The sequence below is a fragment of the Entelurus aequoreus genome, linkage group LG14 (assembly GCF_033978785.1).
Source record: "Entelurus aequoreus isolate RoL-2023_Sb linkage group LG14, RoL_Eaeq_v1.1, whole genome shotgun sequence".
Classification (NCBI taxonomy): Eukaryota; Metazoa; Chordata; class Actinopteri; order Syngnathiformes; family Syngnathidae; genus Entelurus; species Entelurus aequoreus.
The window spans coordinates 49,414,402-49,432,870 of record NC_084744.1 but is presented as its reverse complement, the minus strand read 5'-3'; the positions used below and the strand labels follow the sequence as shown (position 1 = coordinate 49,432,870).

At 40.9% G+C, this 18,469-nt stretch overlaps 2 protein-coding genes and 1 long non-coding RNA gene across 7 annotated transcripts in view; 2 read left to right on the top strand and 1 right to left on the bottom strand.

Moving 5' to 3' along the window:
- LOC133664981 (solute carrier family 22 member 4-like) overlaps positions 1-6,955 on the top strand; it is a 36,122-nt gene extending 29,167 nt beyond the window's left edge. Inside the window, exons 10-11 of the mRNA XM_062070098.1 lie at positions 761-896; positions 997-6,955. Of these exons, the coding sequence (XP_061926082.1) occupies positions 761-896; positions 997-1,069 (209 nt within the window). The 3' untranslated portion in view covers positions 1,070-6,955. The remainder of the gene's footprint in view (positions 1-760; positions 897-996) is intronic.
- The window catches only part of LOC133664987 (uncharacterized), an 86,186-nt gene that overhangs the window by 58,906 nt on the left and 8,811 nt on the right, over positions 1-18,469 (bottom strand). For all 5 annotated transcript variants that reach the window (XR_009828663.1, XR_009828662.1, XR_009828664.1 and 2 more), the window contains exon 4: positions 746-919. This is a non-coding gene — a long non-coding RNA (uncharacterized LOC133664987). The remainder of the gene's footprint in view (positions 1-745; positions 920-18,469) is intronic.
- Positions 11,144-18,469, top strand: part of LOC133664982 (solute carrier family 22 member 4-like) — a 33,161-nt gene continuing 25,835 nt past the window's right edge. The window contains exon 1 of the mRNA XM_062070099.1: positions 11,144-11,350. Coding sequence (XP_061926083.1) covers positions 11,144-11,350 — 207 coding nt within the window. The remainder of the gene's footprint in view (positions 11,351-18,469) is intronic.

The following is an 18,469-nucleotide window of genomic DNA, read 5'->3' as shown; positions in this document are numbered from 1 at the left end:
TGATGGTATGGGGGTGTATTAGTGCCCAAGGCATGGGTAACTTACACATCTGTGAAGGCACCATTAATGCTGAAAGGTACATACAGGTTTTGGAGCAACATATGCTGCCATCCATGCTACGTTATCATGGACGCCCCTGCTTATTTCAGCAAGACAATACTAAGCTACTTGTTACAACAGCGTGGATTCATAGTAAAAGAGTGCGGGTACTAGACTGGCCCGCCTGTGGTCCAGACTTGTCTCCTATTGAAAATGTGTGGTGCAATATGAAGCCTAAAATACCACAACGGAGACCCCCGGACTGTTGAACAACTTAAGCTGTACATCAAGCAAGAATGGAAATTAATTCCACTTCAAAAATTGGTCTCCTCAGTTCCCAAACGTTTACTGAGTGTTGTTAAAAGGAAAGGCCATGTAACACAGTGGTAAAAATGCCCCTGTGCCAACTTTTTTGCAATGTGTTGCTGCCTTTAAATTCTAAGTTAATGATTATTTGCAAAAAAAAAAATAAGTTTCTCAGTTCGAACATTAAATATCTTGTCTTTGCAGTCTATTCAATTGAATATAAGTTGAAAAGGATTTGCAAATCATTGTATTCTGTTTTTATTTACAATTTACACAAAGCGCCAACTTCACTGGTATTGTATTATGCTGGTTATAAATAGAAATAATCTGTTCTAGGGTCAAGCTGAGATCATCATAATGATAAAATAAGTTTATCAGAGGTAAAAAATATAAATGTCACCTCTCGTCAACACAGGGTCCTACGCCAAGTTTCTTCCGTACATCGTCTTGGGAAGTTTGGCGGTTTTGGCCGCCCTCGCCACCATTCTCCTTCCTGAGAGTTTTGGGCGACCTCTTCCTGACAGCATGCAGGACATACGCCAGAGGGAACGGTACGTCGCCCTCACGTGTTTTCCTGGAAAAGGAAGTACATGTAAATCGTTATTTGCATATTTAAATCATGCTAAAGTACACGGTTGTGTTTTCCCGCAGCATCAAGTGCCCCTGCATGCCGCAAGCTGAGTCTCCTGTGACTGTGGTACTTATGGACAATGCCAAAGCATGAAATGTAACATACACACTACTGTAGGGGTGTAACGGTAGGCCATCAAAATGCCTGCGTTAATTTTTTGCGACAGTCACAACAAGCATAGCAAGCAAGCAAAATAGAAAACTGCATAGCTTTTGTGCAAACATTGTTTTTAAAAGTAAACCAATAAACTGCAAACAGCTGCCAGGTAATTTTACAATAATCAAAATCTTGTGAAATGTAAAAAATGTTTAGTCATATACCGCATTTTCGCATCGGATTATAAGGCGCACTGCCGATTAACGGTCTATGTTCGATCTTTTTTCATATATAAGGCGCACCGGATTATAGGATGCATTAAAGGAGTCATATTATTATTATTTATTTTCTAAATGTAAAACACTTCCTTGTGGTCTACATGACATGTAATGGTGGTTCTTTGGTCAAAATGTTGCATAGATTATGTTTTACAGACCGTCTTCAAGCCGCTTTCTGACAGTCACTTCCGAATTTACGTGGCTCACCTTCGGCAGCGTCTTCTCCCCGTCATCTTTGTTGTAGCGGTGTAGCGTGCAAAGATGGGAGTGGAAGAAGTGTCAAAAGATGGAGCTAACTGTTTTAATGACATTCAGACTTTAATTAAATCAATAATGGAGCAGCATCTCCTCATCCGGAAACAACAACGCCGGTAATGTGTCCCGTGAAAAACCGGTTCCTTGGGTGAATAATGTAAACTCACTACACCAGTATGTTTTAGCGCTTTCATGGCGAGTTTACTGACAGATATAAGTAAGAACTTTACATCACTTTATATTAGAACATGGCAACTGCGGAGGATGAATGTCACATAAGAAGAAGATAGAGAAAAAGAAAAACTTATAGACTACAGTGCGCAATTTTTCAGGATTTATGCAGATCCCAAATACAGATAAGCAGGTACCAGAAGGTAAGAAAAGTTGCTTTTGCATAATATTGCGAAACAAAACGCCAGATAATATGTCTTACCTTATACACACACCATAATAATACTTGTATGTTGAAGCACAGCTTCATAGCTTACGAAAGTCGTACTAAAACATGTTGGTTTTTTGAGCGCCGTGTGTAATGTTCTATATTTTCAATGGAACATAAAAAATGTTGGTGTTGTTTACTTGAGTCATTTTGCAGTCTACACATATTTTTTATGTGTGACTGCCATCTACTGGTCACACACATCATTACACCATGTACCAAATAAAATTGCTTCGAGGTCGGTAAACACAACCAGAACTATTCCGTACATTAGGCGCACCGGGTTATAAGGCGCACTGTCTAGTTTTGAGAGAGAAAAAAAGGATTTTAAGTGCGCCTTATAGTCCGGAAAATACGGTAACCATTTTCATCTACTACAGCGCCAACCTTTCTGGTATTATTTTAGTCTTTGCTATTGCAACTTTATTATTTTCTTTTCACTCTCTCACAATATGACGACTTTCGTCTTATAAAATTTAATTTTTTTCATAATATTTTGAGTTTTCCCCGCATAAATTTGCAGTATTTTGCCCTAAAAAAAGTTGTTTCTCATGCAAGCACAGCTTTTTTTTTTAGAATTTCATTTTGTACAATTGCAATCACTTGATGTAAAATTAGAATTTTTCGGAATATTCCGACCTATTCCCCCCGTATGGTTGTATTCACCTGAATTAACTTTGCCAAACTCGAAGTAGTGAGCCAGCGTTCTTTCTCGAAGAAAAATGCCCTATGCTGGCGCTGTTTTCGTTTTTGGGACCGTTGAAATCTCGAAAAGGATTAACGCTTCTTTGAAAGGTAATCAAGAAAGGCGAAATATGTCAAGATTTTACAGAAGACGGCAAAATAATAGGATTGCAAGGGAGCAGAGTCGAAGAACGCACAAGTTTGCAGTGATCACTTCGTTAAAGTTTTGTTCAATATACTTTATATATATATATATATATATATTCATATATTATTTCCCACTTGTATTTATTAAAACACATTTTTGCTACTAGTGTTTAGTAAAGCATCAACTCGGCAAGTCTGAATAAAAGAAAGCAAATGTGAGCAAAACCTAAAAGAGTTAAGCTTTTATCAAAGGCAGCAATCATAAATGAAGCTTTCAGCACGTACACAATGTTGACATTTGTAATTGTATTTTGATAAACAATCATAAATGAATCTTTCAGCACATACACAATATTGACATCTATAGTTATATTTTGATAAACAATCCTAAATTAATCTTTCAGCACGTACACAATGTTGACATCTGTGGTTATATTTTCATAAACAATCATAAATGAATCTTTCAGCACGTACACAATGTTAACATCTGTTGTAAAATTTTGATAATCATAAATTAATCTTTCAGCACATACACAATGTTGCCATCTATAGTTATATTTTGATAAACAACCAATGCAGCTGAGATAGGCTCCAGCACCCCCGCGACCCCGAACGGGACAAACGGTAGAAAATGAATGGATCATAAATGAATCTTTCAGCACATACACAATGTTTACATCTTTAGTTATATTTTGATAAACAATCATAAATGAATCTTTCAGCACTTACACAATGTTTACATCTTTAGTTATATTTTGATAAACAATCATAAGTGAATCTTTCAGCACTTACACAATGTTTACATCTTTAGTTATATTTTGATAAACAATCATAAATGAATCTCTCAGCACTTACACAAGGTTTACATCTATAGTTATATTTTGATAAAGACGGGGGAAAACATGCCACTCGTTAACAGCGCGTGCAACAGCAACAAACATGGCTGTAGACGCAAAGTTAAATCAAGAAATGCAATCTTACCCAAGCAAAAACGATGCATATTTATCCGGTAAAGTCTTGATACAAATTTCCTTGACTCAGCCACACACAAAGAAGTTGTAGACCTCCATGCTTTTCCATGTTTTCATCCGTTTTGTCGTGTAGAATGGTGTCTGTAGCACAAGATAGTTCGATATGTCTGGGAACGCGCCCAACAGATAATCTTTGGTATAACTTATAACAAAGCATTTTTTGAAAGTGTATAGGGATCGTTTGATTTTTTTTGCTCGTATCAGCTGTTTCTGGTAAGATCTAGGCCCCTTGCATACTCAGGTAGTTCACTTTATATTTGCGGCAGAGTAGCCATGTTGGTTTGGTGGCCCACCACTTCGTTTATTTCCGAACAAAAGTCTTATGACTGAATACAACCTATTTGCGGTATTTTATTATAAAATAATTATTTCCCATACAATCACAGCTATTATGCTCTGACACATTTTGACTTTCATCTTGTAAAATTGCAATAATTTCCTGTAAAGTTTGGACTTTTTCGAATAATTCCGACATTTTCCCCCAGTAAATTTGTAGCATTTTCATTAAAATTAAATTTTTCTCTTATAAGCCGAACTTTTTGTATAAATTGACAATTGTTTATCATTTTCTTTTCTTCTTGTAAATGTTTCACTTTATTCATAATCTGAATTCATTCTCATAACATTGCCATATTACAACTTCTTTCGTATTACATAAAAATGTTCATCTCGTCTTTGATAACAAATAATATATAACAGTTAAGGTTGGTTTTTAGTGCAAACAAGTCAAAGTTTAAAGCGTGTTAAAGGCCTACTGAAACCCACTACTACCGACCACGCAGTCTGATAGTTTATATATCAATGATGAAATCTTAACATTGCAACACATGCCAATACGGCCGGGTTAACTTATAAAGTGCTATTTTAAATTTCCCGCTAAACTTCCGGTTGAAAATGTCTATGTATGATGACGTATGCGCGTGACGTCAATCGTTGAAACGGGAAGTATGCGGACATTGTATCCAATACAAAAAGCTCGGTTTTCATCTCAAAATTCCACAGTATTCTGGACATCTGTGTTGGTGAATCTTTTGCAATTTGTTTAATGAACAATGAAGACTGCAAAGAAGAAAGTTGTAGGTGGGATCGGTGTATTAGCGGCGGACTACAGCAACACAACCAGGAGGACAGAGATGGATAGCAGATGCGCTAGCCGCCGAACTCACCTTAACTTCTTCCGTCTCCGGGCCGCCACCGACTGCATCTGTGATCGGGTGAAGTCCTTTGTCGCACCGTCGATCGCTGGAACGCAGGTGAGCACGGGTGTTGATGAGCAGATGAGGGCTGGCTGGCATAGGTAGATAGCTAATGTTTTTAGCATAGCTCTGTGAGGTCCGGTTGCTAAGTTAGCTTCAATGGCGTCGTTAGCAACAGCATTGTTAACCTTCGCCAGGCTGGAAAGCATTAACCGTGTATTTACATGTCCATGGTTTCATAGTATTGTTGATTGTCTATCTATCCTTCCAGTCAGGGGTTTATTTATTTTGTTTCTATATGCAGTTAAGCACGATGGAGCTCCGTAGCTTAAGTGTTTCGCCGATGTATTGTCGTGGAGATAAAAGTCACTGTGAATGTCCATTTCGTGTTCTCGACTCTCCTTTTCAAGAGGATATAGTATCCGAGGTGGTTTAAAATACAAATCCGTGATCCACAATAGAAAAAGGAGAGAGTGTGGAATCCAATGAGCCAGCTTGTACCTAAGTCACGGTCAGAGCGAAAAAAGATATGTCTTGCACTGCATTCTAGTCCTTCACTCTAACATTCCTCATCCACAAATATTTCATCCTCGCTCAAATTAATGGGGTAATCGTCGCTTTCTCGGTCCGAATCGCTCTAGCTGCATTGAAAACAATGGGGAAATGTGAGGAGCCTTTCAACTTTTGACGTCACGCTACTTCCGGTATAGGCAAGGCTTTTTTTATCAGCGACCAAAAGTTGCAACTTTATCGTCGATGTTCTCTACTAAATCCTTTCAGCAAAAATATGGCAATATCGCGAAATTATCAAGTATGACACATAGAATGGATCTGCTATCCCCGTTTAAATATAAAAAAATTCATTTCAGTAGGCCTTTAATGATTATTTTACTTGTGAGAAAGCTTATTCTTGGTTAAAGTGCTTTTTACATAGTTCAATTCTCACTTTCTATTAACAAGACTACCATCTTATCCACTTGTTTTTACTGTTTATGTATTTTACAGAGAAGGCCAAGATTTCCCAAACCGAATACTTTAACCACAGACCAGGGTTTTCAAGCACTAGATTCTACTTGGCATCATTGCTGCATTAGTTTAGCAAGTAGTTACGTGACACAAGGTTACATGTACCGTTACACTCCTACACAGTATACACATTTGTTTAGTTTTTTTTTTTTAAACTTCTTCTGACATTCCATGGAAAATCTGTACTGTTCCTTTTAGGGTACTGAATTAAAAAGTGCTGCAGGGTTTTTTTTCAGTGGATTTATAACTTTGCTGAGTTTGAATTATGTGATGTAATTCTATATTTCAATGTAAAAGAGCTGAAACCGACACGCACAGTGAGGCTGTATGCGCACAATGACAATGGTGGTTGATGTAACGTTTTCTTTCCATTTTGAAAGCTTTTTGCAATGGTAATGGTTTGTTTTGTTGGGTTTTTTTTCTGTTTGTAAAGTTTTTACAGGAATTGTAAATGTTTTTCCATGCAAACCAGGTAAATGTTCAAACCAACATTGTTTTACATGTTAATCAAGGTGCTGATAGCTTTAAATAAACAAACATCAGGTAATTACAGTGTAACCTCGATTTACGAACCTAATTGGTTCTTGTACATTGTTCGCCAACCGAAAACGTTTGCATAGTGAAACAGATTTCCCCATAAGAAACAATGTAAACATGACTAAGTGGTTCCAGCCTCGACAAAAGTCCCTGTTTTATATTAAAAATGCATACTTTGAAGACACTAATAATGTGTTTATAAACTATACAGTCGAGGTTTGTGGTTTATCCCTTATGCAGTGCTCTATACCGGGGTAGAGCAGAATATACGTTAGGTCAGGAAAAACACAAGAGGCTATATCATCCCTACAAGCCTGTTTCGCAGGTTTCCCTGATTGTCAGGGGATTTTATTTTTTTTATAAAATCCCCTGACGAGTGGGGAAACTTACGAAACAGCCTTGTAGGGATGATATAGCCTCTTGTGTTTTTCCTGACCTAACGTATATACAAACCCAATTTCCATATGAGTTGGGAAATTGTGTTAGATGTAAATATAAACGGAATACAATGATTTGTAAATCATTTTCAACCCATATTCAGTTGAATATGCTACAAAGACAACATATTTGATGTTCAAACTGATAAACATTTTTTTTTGCAAATAATCATTAACTTTAGAATTTGATGCCAGCAACACGTGACAAAGAAGTTGGGAAAGGTGGCATTAAATACTGAAAGTTGAGGAATGCTCATCAAACACTTATTTGGAACATCCCACAGGTGAACAGGCAAATTGGGAACAGGTGGGTGCCATGATTGGGTATAAAAGTAGATTCCATGAAATGCTCAGTCATTCACAAACAAGGATGGGGCGAGGGTCACCACTTTGTCAACAAATGCGTGAGCAAATTGATGAACAGTTTAAGAAAAACCTTTCTCAACCAGTTATTGCAAGGAATTCAGGGATTTCACCATCTATGGTCCGTAATATCATCAAAGGGTTCAGAGAATCTGGAGAAATCACTGCACGTAAGCAGCTAAGCCCGTGACCTTCGATCCCTCAGGCTGTACTGCATCAACAAGCGACATCAGTGTGTAAAGGATATCACCACATGGGCTCAGGAACACTTCAGAAACCCACTGTCAGTAACTACAGTTGGTCGCTACATCTGTAAGTGCAAGTTAAAACTCTCCTATGCAAGGCGAAAACCGTTTATCAACAACACCCAGAAACGCCGTCGGCTTCGCTGGGCCTGAGCTCATCTAAGATGGACTGATACAAAGTGGAAAAGTGTTCTGTGGTTTGAGGAGTCCACATTTCAAATTGTTTTTGGAAACTGTGGACGTCGTGTCCTCCGGACCAAAGAGGAAAAGAACCATCCGGATTGTTCCAGGCGCAAAGTTGAAAAGCCAGCATCTGTGATGGTATGGGTGTGTATTAGTGCCCAAAACATGGGTAACTTACACATCTGTGAAGGCGCCATTAATGCTGAAAGGTACATACAGGTTTTGGAGCAACATATGTTGCCATCCAAGCAACGTTACCACGGACGCCCCTGCTTATTTCAGCAAGACAATGTCAAGCCACGTGTTACATCAACGTGGCTTCATAGTAAAAGAGTGCAAGTAGTAGACTGGCCTGCCTGTAGTCCAGACCTGTCTCCCATTGAAAATGTGTGGCGCATTATGAAGCCTAAAATAGCACAACGGCGACCCCCGGACTGTTGAACAACTTAAGCTGTACATCAAGCAAGAATGGAAAAGAATTCCACCTGAGAAGCTTAAAAAATGTGTCTCCTCAGTTCCCAAACGTTTACTGAGTGTTGTTAAAAGGAAAGGCCATGTAACAGTGGTGAACATGCCATTTCCCAACTACTTTGGCACGTGTTGCAGCCATGCAAAAAAAAAAAAGTTTATGAGTTTGAACATCAAATATCTTGTCTTTGTAGTGCATTCAATTGAATATGGGTTGAAAAGGATTTGCGTTTATATTTACATCTAACACAATTTCCCAACTCATATGGAAACGGGGTTTGTATAAACTATAAATATATATACAAACCAACATAATTTCTCAACAATCTCTTTTTAATCCAAACAACTGTTGATGTGTCTGCACACGCACAAAAGTTCCTTTGGTGCTTTCCAAAATGTTACCAATCATGTTCCAATAAAAACAAAAATGATAATCCTTTTACTTTGTGTCCTTGAATATTTGTTTTAAATCCCATCTTAAAACTTATTTATACACCCTAGCCTTTAAATAGGCCCCTTTTTAGACCGGTTGATCTGCCGTTTCTCTTTTCTGCTCTGCCTCCCTCTCCTGCGTGGAGAGGTTATCAGGTGGGCCCATATCAGCTTCCACGGAGAACGCGCTAGCTGTTCCAAGTTGGGACCCGGGGTGCGTCAGTCGGTGACGTCTCTGCATTGCTGACTTGTCTACATGCAAGAGGATCCCCTGCTGGCCTCACTATGAACTTCACTCTCACATTATTACCTGTATCCACATGGCATCCATTGCACTGGGCACCGAAGGAGTGTCTCCACATCTGCAGTCCCTTCCAAGGTTTCTCGTTGTCCCCATTCGGTTTAGTTTTTTCTTTCCCTAATGTGGGATCTGAACAGAGGTTGTCATTGTGGCTTGTGCAGCCCTTTGAGACGTGTGGTTAAGAGCTATGTACACTATATTGCTAAAAGTATTTGGCCACCTGCCTTGACTCACATATGAACTTGAAGTGCCATCCCATTCCTAACCCATAGGGTTCAATATGATTTCAGTCCACCTTTTGCAGCTATTACAGCTTCAACTCTTCTGGGAAGGCTGTCCACAAGGTTGCGCAGTGTGTTTATAGGAATTTTCCACCATTCTTCCAAAAGCGCATTGGTGAGGTCACACGCTGATGTTGGTTGAGAAGGCCTGGCCTTAGTCTCCGTTCTAATTCATCCCAAAGGTGTTCTATCGGGTTCAGGTCAGGACTCTGTGCAGGTCAGTCAAGTTCATCCACACCAGACTCCGTCATCCATGTCTTTATGGACCTTGCTTGGTTAGAGTGTCCGCCCTGAGATCGGTAGGTTGGAGTTCAAATCCCAGCCGAGTCATACCAAAGACTATAAAAATGGGACCCATAACCTCCCTGCTTGGCACTCAGCAACATGGGTTGGAGTTGGGGGTTAAATCACCAAAATGATTCCCGGGCGCAGCGCCGCTGCTGCCCACTGCTCCCCAAGGGGATGGGTCAAATGCAGAGGACAAATTTCACCACATCTAGTGTGTGTGTGACAATCATTGGTACTTTAATCTTTAATTAAAGATTAAATTGCAGCACTAACTCTTCCGGAACACTGCAAGGGGTGTGTGTGTGTGTGTGTGTGGCGGGCGGGGTTTGGTGGTAGCGGGGGGTGTATTTTGTAGCGTCCCGGAAGAGTTAGTTCTGCAAAGGGTTCTGGATATTTGTGCTGTTGTGTTTATGTTGTGTTACGGTGCAGATTTTCTCCCGAAATGTGTTTGTCATTCTTGTTTGGTGTGGATTCACAGTGTGGCGTATATTTCTAACAGTGTTAAAGTTGTTTATACGGTCACCCTCAGTGTAACCTGTATCGCTGTTGATCAAGTATGCGTTGCATTCACGTGTGTGTGCGTACAGAAGTTGCACGTATCTTGTGACTGGGCTGGCACGTTGTTAGAATGGATGAAAAGCGGACGTGACGACAGCTCGTAGAGGACATTAAAGGCAGTGCCTTTAAGGCACGCCCCCAAGACTGTGGTCCGGGTAGACTACGAGATATAATGACTGATGAACACCTTCGTTCGATAATGAAGGTTGCCTCAGCTCAAAGCCTGAGCCCCGACATTAATGAACTAGCATCCAAGAAACGATGCCAGGTATCTGGCTTGGGCACATCAGATTGATCAGTGTGTTGCAAACTGAGCAGTTTAAAGTCCTGAATGGTTGGTTTATTCATTGTTATTTTATTTTCAAATTTATTAGCCTGTGGAAAAAGTTAATGTTGATATTTACCTCAGAAGGCTGCAAATAGAAAAGAGGCATTTAATTTTTGTTTAAATTGTATTTGATATGCCATTGATATTTTTTTATTATTATTATTTGAAACTCGATTTTGCATGTCACTATAAAGTTATATAAGCCTTGCTTGTTCAATATTCAATGTAAAACTTGTTTGGGTCCCTATTGAAAGGTTTATTTGTTCAACTTTGGCCCGCGGCTTTGTTCAGTTTTAAATTTTGGCCCACTCTCTATTTGACACCCCTGCTATAAGATGATGAAATGACACACTGGTGAGCGTACCTGAACGCCTCACAGGCGCGTGGCAGGAAGAAGCTTCTTTTTGATCTTTGCGTACTCCTCCAATACTTTGATTTGGGTCGGGCACTTATAAAGCTCGGATGGCATTTTCAAGCAGGTTTTGGGTCATGTGGGTGACAACAGGGCGGTGGCTGCTTTTTACGCAAACTGCAGTTTAAAGATGGAGTAAAGTCTTTTTTGAGTAAAAATCTTCCTTTCCGGAGTGGGACAGCATGAGGAGTTACCCACAATGCATTGCCTTTCTGGGACAGTTCGGACGCTTCCAGCAGATTGTTTTCTTCCTGCTATGCATCAGCATCGTGCCCAACGGCTTCGGCGCCTTCACGCTGATCTTCCTGGCGGACACGCCGAGCCACCACTGCCGGGTTCCGGACGTCAACCTCACCGAGAACTGGCGCGGCGCTATCATCCCGGTCCGGGTGAGTCCAAATGAGCCAACCGTCAAGCCACAAATCGTCAGTAATTGATTGATTGAAACTTGTATTTAGTAGATTGTACAGTTCAGTAACTCATTCTCTTTCTATACCACATCAATGTGGAATGCGCTCCCAACAGGTGTAAAAGAAAGTGCATCTCTATCCTCCTTCAAAACCGCAATAAAAGTACACCTCCAGGCAACTTCAACCCTAAACTAACACCCTCCCCGGATTGTTAATAATCAAATGTAAATAATCAAATGTAGATACTTTTTCTTATGCTTTCTGATATCTCTCTCTCTCTCTCTCTCTCTATGCCCACTACTTGCTGTACATATCCTACCAAGTCAGACCTACACTGTTTCAATGTTCATTTCTCTGTTCTCAATTGTTGATGACTGAAGTAATGATAACAACCAAACCTACCCCCCCCCCTTCCATATCCCACACCCCGGATTGTAAATAATGTAAAAAATTGAATATATATACCCTGATTATCTTGTGTGATGACTGTATTATAATGATAGTATATATCTGATAGTATATATCTGTATCATGAATCAATTTAAGTGGACCCCGACTTAAACCAGTTGAAAAACGTATTCGGGTGTTACCATTTAGTGGTCAATTGTACGGAATATGTACTTCACTGTGCAACCTACTAATAAAAGTCTCAATCAATAAAAAAAAAAAATATTCCGTGCAATTGACCACTAAATGGTAACACCCGAATAAGTTTTTCAACTTGTTTAAGTCGGGGTCCACGTAATCAATTCATGGTATTGCAAACGATATGTATAAAACTACAACAATACTACAAATAAATACAATACCATGTAAAACACTGCAAACTACTACAATACTACAAATAACATTACTTGCACACGAGAATGAAAGTCAAATAATTTCACAGTAGTGCTTTAGTTTCAACAAATAAAAATACTTATTTTCTCACAATATAAAAGCAATAAAAGAGAAGTATTCCAACAAAGAAAGGGTTTTGTGATGGAAGCAAACAAGAAGCTCAGAGTTCGTTCTGGACGTACACTAGGGATGATGCTCGAAACCGGTGTTCCCGGTTGTTCGATAAGAAAAGAACTGAGTCCTCAGACTCAAATCCCTTTTTGAGAACCGGTACCCGTTATCGAGACCACTTTAGTAAAGAAAAAGAGTTGGTTCTTTATTCGAATCCCTGAGAACGAATCCCTGAGAACGAATCCCGTCCCGACAAGAAATGCCCCGTGAGACATCACAAGAAATGACGTAGCTCAGTCATTTGTCACGGTGGGGTGCAGCGTGCTGCGGTTCGTTCTCTCGGGACGCAAAACTGACAGCTCCGGACGAAAGCGTGCAGGTTGGAGATGATTTATTTCTCATAAATCATACACATTACAACAGACAGGAACGAAACAAAAGGAAAGCGTGCCGTTCGCACGAGAAGCTAAAGCAAAAACTTAGCACAGGAATACTAGAAGCTAAGGTAACTTTAGCACAGGAATCATGCGCTTGAAAACCAGAATGCCAACGTAACTGTTGCAAATGCAAACAATGAAGCCATGATGAGTGACCGGAAAAGGCAGGCTTGAATGGAGTCTCTGATGAGCAACAGGTGCGCGTACAAGGCAGGTGAAAATCGTAAGTAACCATGGTGACTAAAACAAACCCCCGAAGTGCACAAAACAACTAAGGAAGTCCAAAACTAACAAAACATAACTAAACAAAACATGATCCGACCACATCATAATACATCACAGTTTCATATAATTTCACTTTACAGGAGTAGGAAGAAGTAAAGCTTATTTAATCCTACCCCTTTCCCACTTCATAGCGTTTACAAATATATACATCATTTACTGACCTTTTTATAATAAAATTACTCAAATCTCATCCGCCTCAACAAAAACGATTCTATATTTTTGTTTAGTACAGTAGCATCGCTAACCCAACAAGGGACTCCTCCCAGTGGCTCTACCCACTCGGCAGATGACTTTATGAATTTCTTTAATAAGAAAATTTAACTCATTAGAAAGGAGATTAAAGACAACGCATCCCATCTACAACTGGGTTCTATTAACACAGATACGACTGTATATACAACGGATACTGCCCTCCAAAATAGTCTCTGTTTTTGATGAAATAACAGAGGAATTATTACGGCGTGTAAGTGGGATAAAACAAAAAACATGTTTACTTGACCCACTTCCTGGGAAACTTATCAAGGAGCTTTTTGTATTATTAGGTCATTCAGTGCTAAATATTATAAACTTATCACTTTCCTCTGGCTCTGTTCCCCTAGCATTCAAAAAAGCGGTTATTCATCCTCTGCTCAAAAGACCTAACCTCGATCCTGACCTCATGGTAAACAAGGTACCTTCCCTTTATTTCGAAAATCCTCAAAAAAATTATTGCACAGCAGCTAAATGAACAGTGTCTAACAATCTCTGTGAACCTTTTCAATCCGGTTTCAGGGCAAATCACTCTACGGAGACAGCCCTCGCAAAAATGACTAATGATCTATTGCTAACAATGGATTCTGATGCGTCATCTATGTTGCTGCTTCTTGATCTTAGCGCTGCTTTTGATACCGTTGATCATAATATTTTATTAAAGCATATCAAAACACGTATTGGTATGTCAGACTTAGCCTTGTCTTGGTTTAACTCTTATCTTACTGACAGGATGCAGTGCGTGACATCGGACTATGTTAAGGTAACGTGCAGAGTTCCCCAGGGTTCGGTGCTTGGCCCTGTTCTTTTAAGTAACTGACATCATACGCAAATGCGGTGTTAGCGTTCACTGTTATGCTGATGACAGCCAACTCTACATGCCCCTAAAGCTGACCAACACGCCGGATTGTAGTCAGCTGGAGGCGTGTCTTAATGAAATTAAACTATGGATGTCCGCTAACTTTTTACAAATCAATGCCAAGGAAACGGAAATGATGATTATCGGTCCTGCTAGACACCGACATCTATTATGCCACCTTAACAGTTGACAACCAAACAATTGGAAGCAAATTGGACATGGTGTATAGAAATATTAAACATGCGTATAAAGCTGCTCCATGCCCCCACCTCGGCTCCTCAGACCATCTATCTGTGATTATAATTCCTGCATACAAGCCCCTGCTGATCAGGAAGCAAGCTACAGTGAAGCAGGTGAGGACCTGGCCAGAGGGAGAAATGGAAGCATTACAAGACTGCTTCGAAACCACAGACTGGGACATGTTCAAGGCAGCCGCCACCGATAATCATCACACGTGTGGAGGAGTATGCAGAGTCTGTGTCCGCATACATTCAGAAGTGCATGGAGGATGTCAGTGTGATCAAGAACATCCCCACACGGGCCAACGAGAAACCCTGGATGAACAGTGAGGTACGTGCAATGCCGAAGGCTCGGAACAAGGCTTTTAAGTCTGGTGACATGGTAGCATTAAAAACAGCCAGAGCTAACCTGAACCGTGCCATTAAGATTGCAAAGCGTGTTCACAGTCAGAAAGTCCAGGACTACTTCGAGAACCCCACAAACACTAGATAAATGTGGCAGGGCATACAGGTCATCACGGACTATAAAGCTGCCCCCTGTGCCAACAGTATCAGCTTCCTAAATTACCTTAACTACTTTGTGAGATTTGAGGCACTTAACACCACTCCGGCGAGAAAATCCATCCCTCGCCCTGATGAGCAGCCGCTCACCTGGACATAACGGATGTCCGGAAAACCCTGAGGAGAGTGAACCCCCGGAAAGCACCGGGACCTGATGACATTCCAGGCAAGGTGCTTAAGGGATGTGCAGACCAGCTGGCTGGGGTTCTCACAGACATCTTCAACATCTCTCTGACCCAGGTTGTGGTACCATCATGTTTTAAGACAGCCACAATCATTCCAGTGCCTAAAAAACCCACAATCTCCTCCCTCAATGAATATCACCCCGTTGCACTCACCCCCATCATAATGAAGTGCTTTGAGAGGCTGGTAAAGGAATATATTCTCACATTCGACCCATACCAGTTTGCTTATCGCCCTAACCGCTCCACAGAGGACACCATCTCCTCTGCACTCCATTTGAGCTTAGAACATCTGGAAGGACACACATGTGCGGATGTTGTTTCTATACCTCAGCTCAGCATTCAACACCATCATCCCGCAGCACTTGGTGAGCAAACTGGCCCCCCTTGGATTCAATACCCTATGCAACTGGCTGCTTGACTTCCTCACAGACAGACCCCAATCTGTGAGAGTGGGCAACAACACCTCCAGTGCCATCTCCCTGAGCACCGGCTCCCCCCAGGGCTGCGTCCTGAGTCCGCTGCTGTTCACGTTGATGACCCATGACTGCTGCACCAGGTCCACTACTGACCAAATTGTGAAGTATGCGGACAACACGACAGTAGTGGGCCTCATCCGTGACAACGACATGGACTACAGGGAAGAGGTGAAACATCTGGTTGACTGGTGCAGAACCAACAACCTGGTCCTGAATGTCGACAAGACCAAGGAGATCATTGTTGATATCAGGAAGCACCCGTCCAGCCACGCTCCATTCTTCATCAACGGCACAGCAGTGGAGATGGTAAGCAGCACCAAGTTCCTGGGGGTGCAGAAATCTGACAATGTTAACCTGGTCCCTGCACACCGGAGCTCTTATGAAAAGAGCTCAGCAGCGCATGCACTTTTTGCGTCGGATGAAAAGAGCACAGCTCCCTCCCCCCATTCTCACCACATTCTACAGAGGCACTATAGAGAGTTAACTGACCAACAGCATCTCTGTCTGGACTGGAGCCTGCAGTGCCTCAGACTGAAAGTCTCTCCAGAGAGTGGTGAGGACAGCGGAAAAGATAATCAGGACTCCTCTTCCTCCTATCCAGGAGATCGCAAAAAGCCGCTGCCTGACCAGGACTCAGAAAATCTGCAAAGACTCATCCCACCCCCTCACTGCTGGACTCTAGAAAAAGGTTCCGCAGCCTCCGAAGCAGAACCTCCAGGTTCTGTAACAGCTTCTTCCCTCAGGCCGTAAGACTCTTGAACGCATCATAAAAATCCCCTCAACTCCCCCCAAAATGGATTAACTCGCTGGAATGAAAAAGACAATATAACATACATACATAAACGTGGACACATGTGAAAAGTGCAATATATTTATCTGTACAGTAACCTATTTATTTATTTATATATGCACCTGATTGCTTTTTTATCCTGCACTACCATGAGCTAATGAAATTAAAGGCCTACTGAAACCCACTACTACCGACCACGCAGTCTGATAGTTTATATATCAATGATGAAATCTTAACATTATAACACATGCCAATACGGCCGGGTTAACTTATAAAGTGACATTTTAAATTTGCCGCTAAACTTCCGGTTCGAAACGCCTCGGAGGATGACGTATGCGCGTGACGTAGCCCGGCGAACACGGGTATGCCTTCCACATTGAAGCAAATACGAAAAAGCTCTGTTTTCATTTCATAATTCCACAGTATTCTGGACATCTGTGTTCGTGAATCTGTTGCAATCATGTTCATTGCATTATGGAGAAGGAAGCTGAGCAAGCAAAGAAGAAAGTTGTCGGTGCGAAATGGACGTATTTTTCGAACGTAGTCAGCAACAACAGTACACAGCCGGCGCTTCTTTGTTTACATTCCCGAAAGATGCAGTCAAGATGGAAGAACTCGGATAACAGAGACTCTAACCAGGAGGACTTTTGACTTCGATACACAGACGCCTGTAGAGAACTGGGACAACACAGACTCTTACCAGGATTACTTTGATTTGGATGACAAAGACGCAGACGTGCTACTGTGAGTATGTAGCTTTGGCTTCTAAACATTTGATCGCTTGACCGTATGTGCGCAACTTTTTTTTGCGTACGTACGTAACTTTTTAAAAATATATAAGCTTTATGAACCTTGGGTTAGGTGAACGGTCTTTTGGGCTGAGTGATTGTGTGTGTTGATCAGGTGTTTGAATTGTATTGGCGTGTTCTATGGAGCTAGGAGCTAGCAGAGGAGCTAGGAGCTAGCGTAACAAACACGCAGGTGTTTTTATGCAGGATTAATTTGTGGCATATTAAATATAAGCCTGGTTGTGTTGTGGCTAATAGAGTATATATATGTCTTGTGTTTATTTACTGTTGTAGTCATTCCCAGCTGAATATCAGGTCACCCCCGGCTCTCACAGCATCTTCCCTATCTGAATAGCTTCAACTCCCCACTAGTCCTTCACTTGCACTTTACTCATCCACAAATCTTTCATCCTCGCTCAAATTAATGGGGAAATTGTCGCTTTCTCGGTCCGAATCTCTCTCACTTCATGCGGCCATCATTGTAAACAATAGGGAACTTTGCGTATATGTTCAACTGACTACGTCACGCTACTTCCGGTAGGGGCAAGCCTTTTTTTTATCGGATAGCAAAAGTTGCAATCTTTATCGTCGTTCTATACTAAATCCTTTCAGCAAAAATATGGCAATATCGCGAAATGATCAAGTATGACACATAGAATAGATCTGCTATCCCCGTTTAAATTAAAAAAATTCATTTCAGTAGGCCTTTAAATTTCGTTCTTATCTGTACTGTAAGGTTCAAATTTGAATGACAATAAAAAGGAAGTCTAAGTCTAAGTCTAATTACACAAGGCGACTCGGTAAAGAATCTGGGTATTATCTTCGACCCAACTCTCTCGTTTGAGTCACACATTAAGAGTGCTACTAAAACGGCCTTCTTTCATCTCTGCAATATCGCTTAAATTTGTTCCATTTTGTCCACTAGCGACGCTGAGATCATTATTCATGCGTTCGTTACGTCTCGTCTCGATTACTGTAACGTATTATTTTCGGGTCTCCCAATGTCTAGCATTAAAAGATTATAGTTGGTACAAAATGCGGCTGCTAGACTTTTTACAAGAACAAGAGAGTTAGATCATATTACGCCTATACTGGCTCACCTGCACTGGCTTCCTGTGCACTTAAGATGTGACTTTAAGGTTTTACTACTTACGTATAAAATACTACACGGTCTAGCTCCAGCCTATCTTGCCGATTGTATTGTACAATATGTCCCGGCAAGAAATCTGCGTTCAAAGAACTCCGGCTTATTAGTGATTCCCAGAGCCCAAAAAAAAT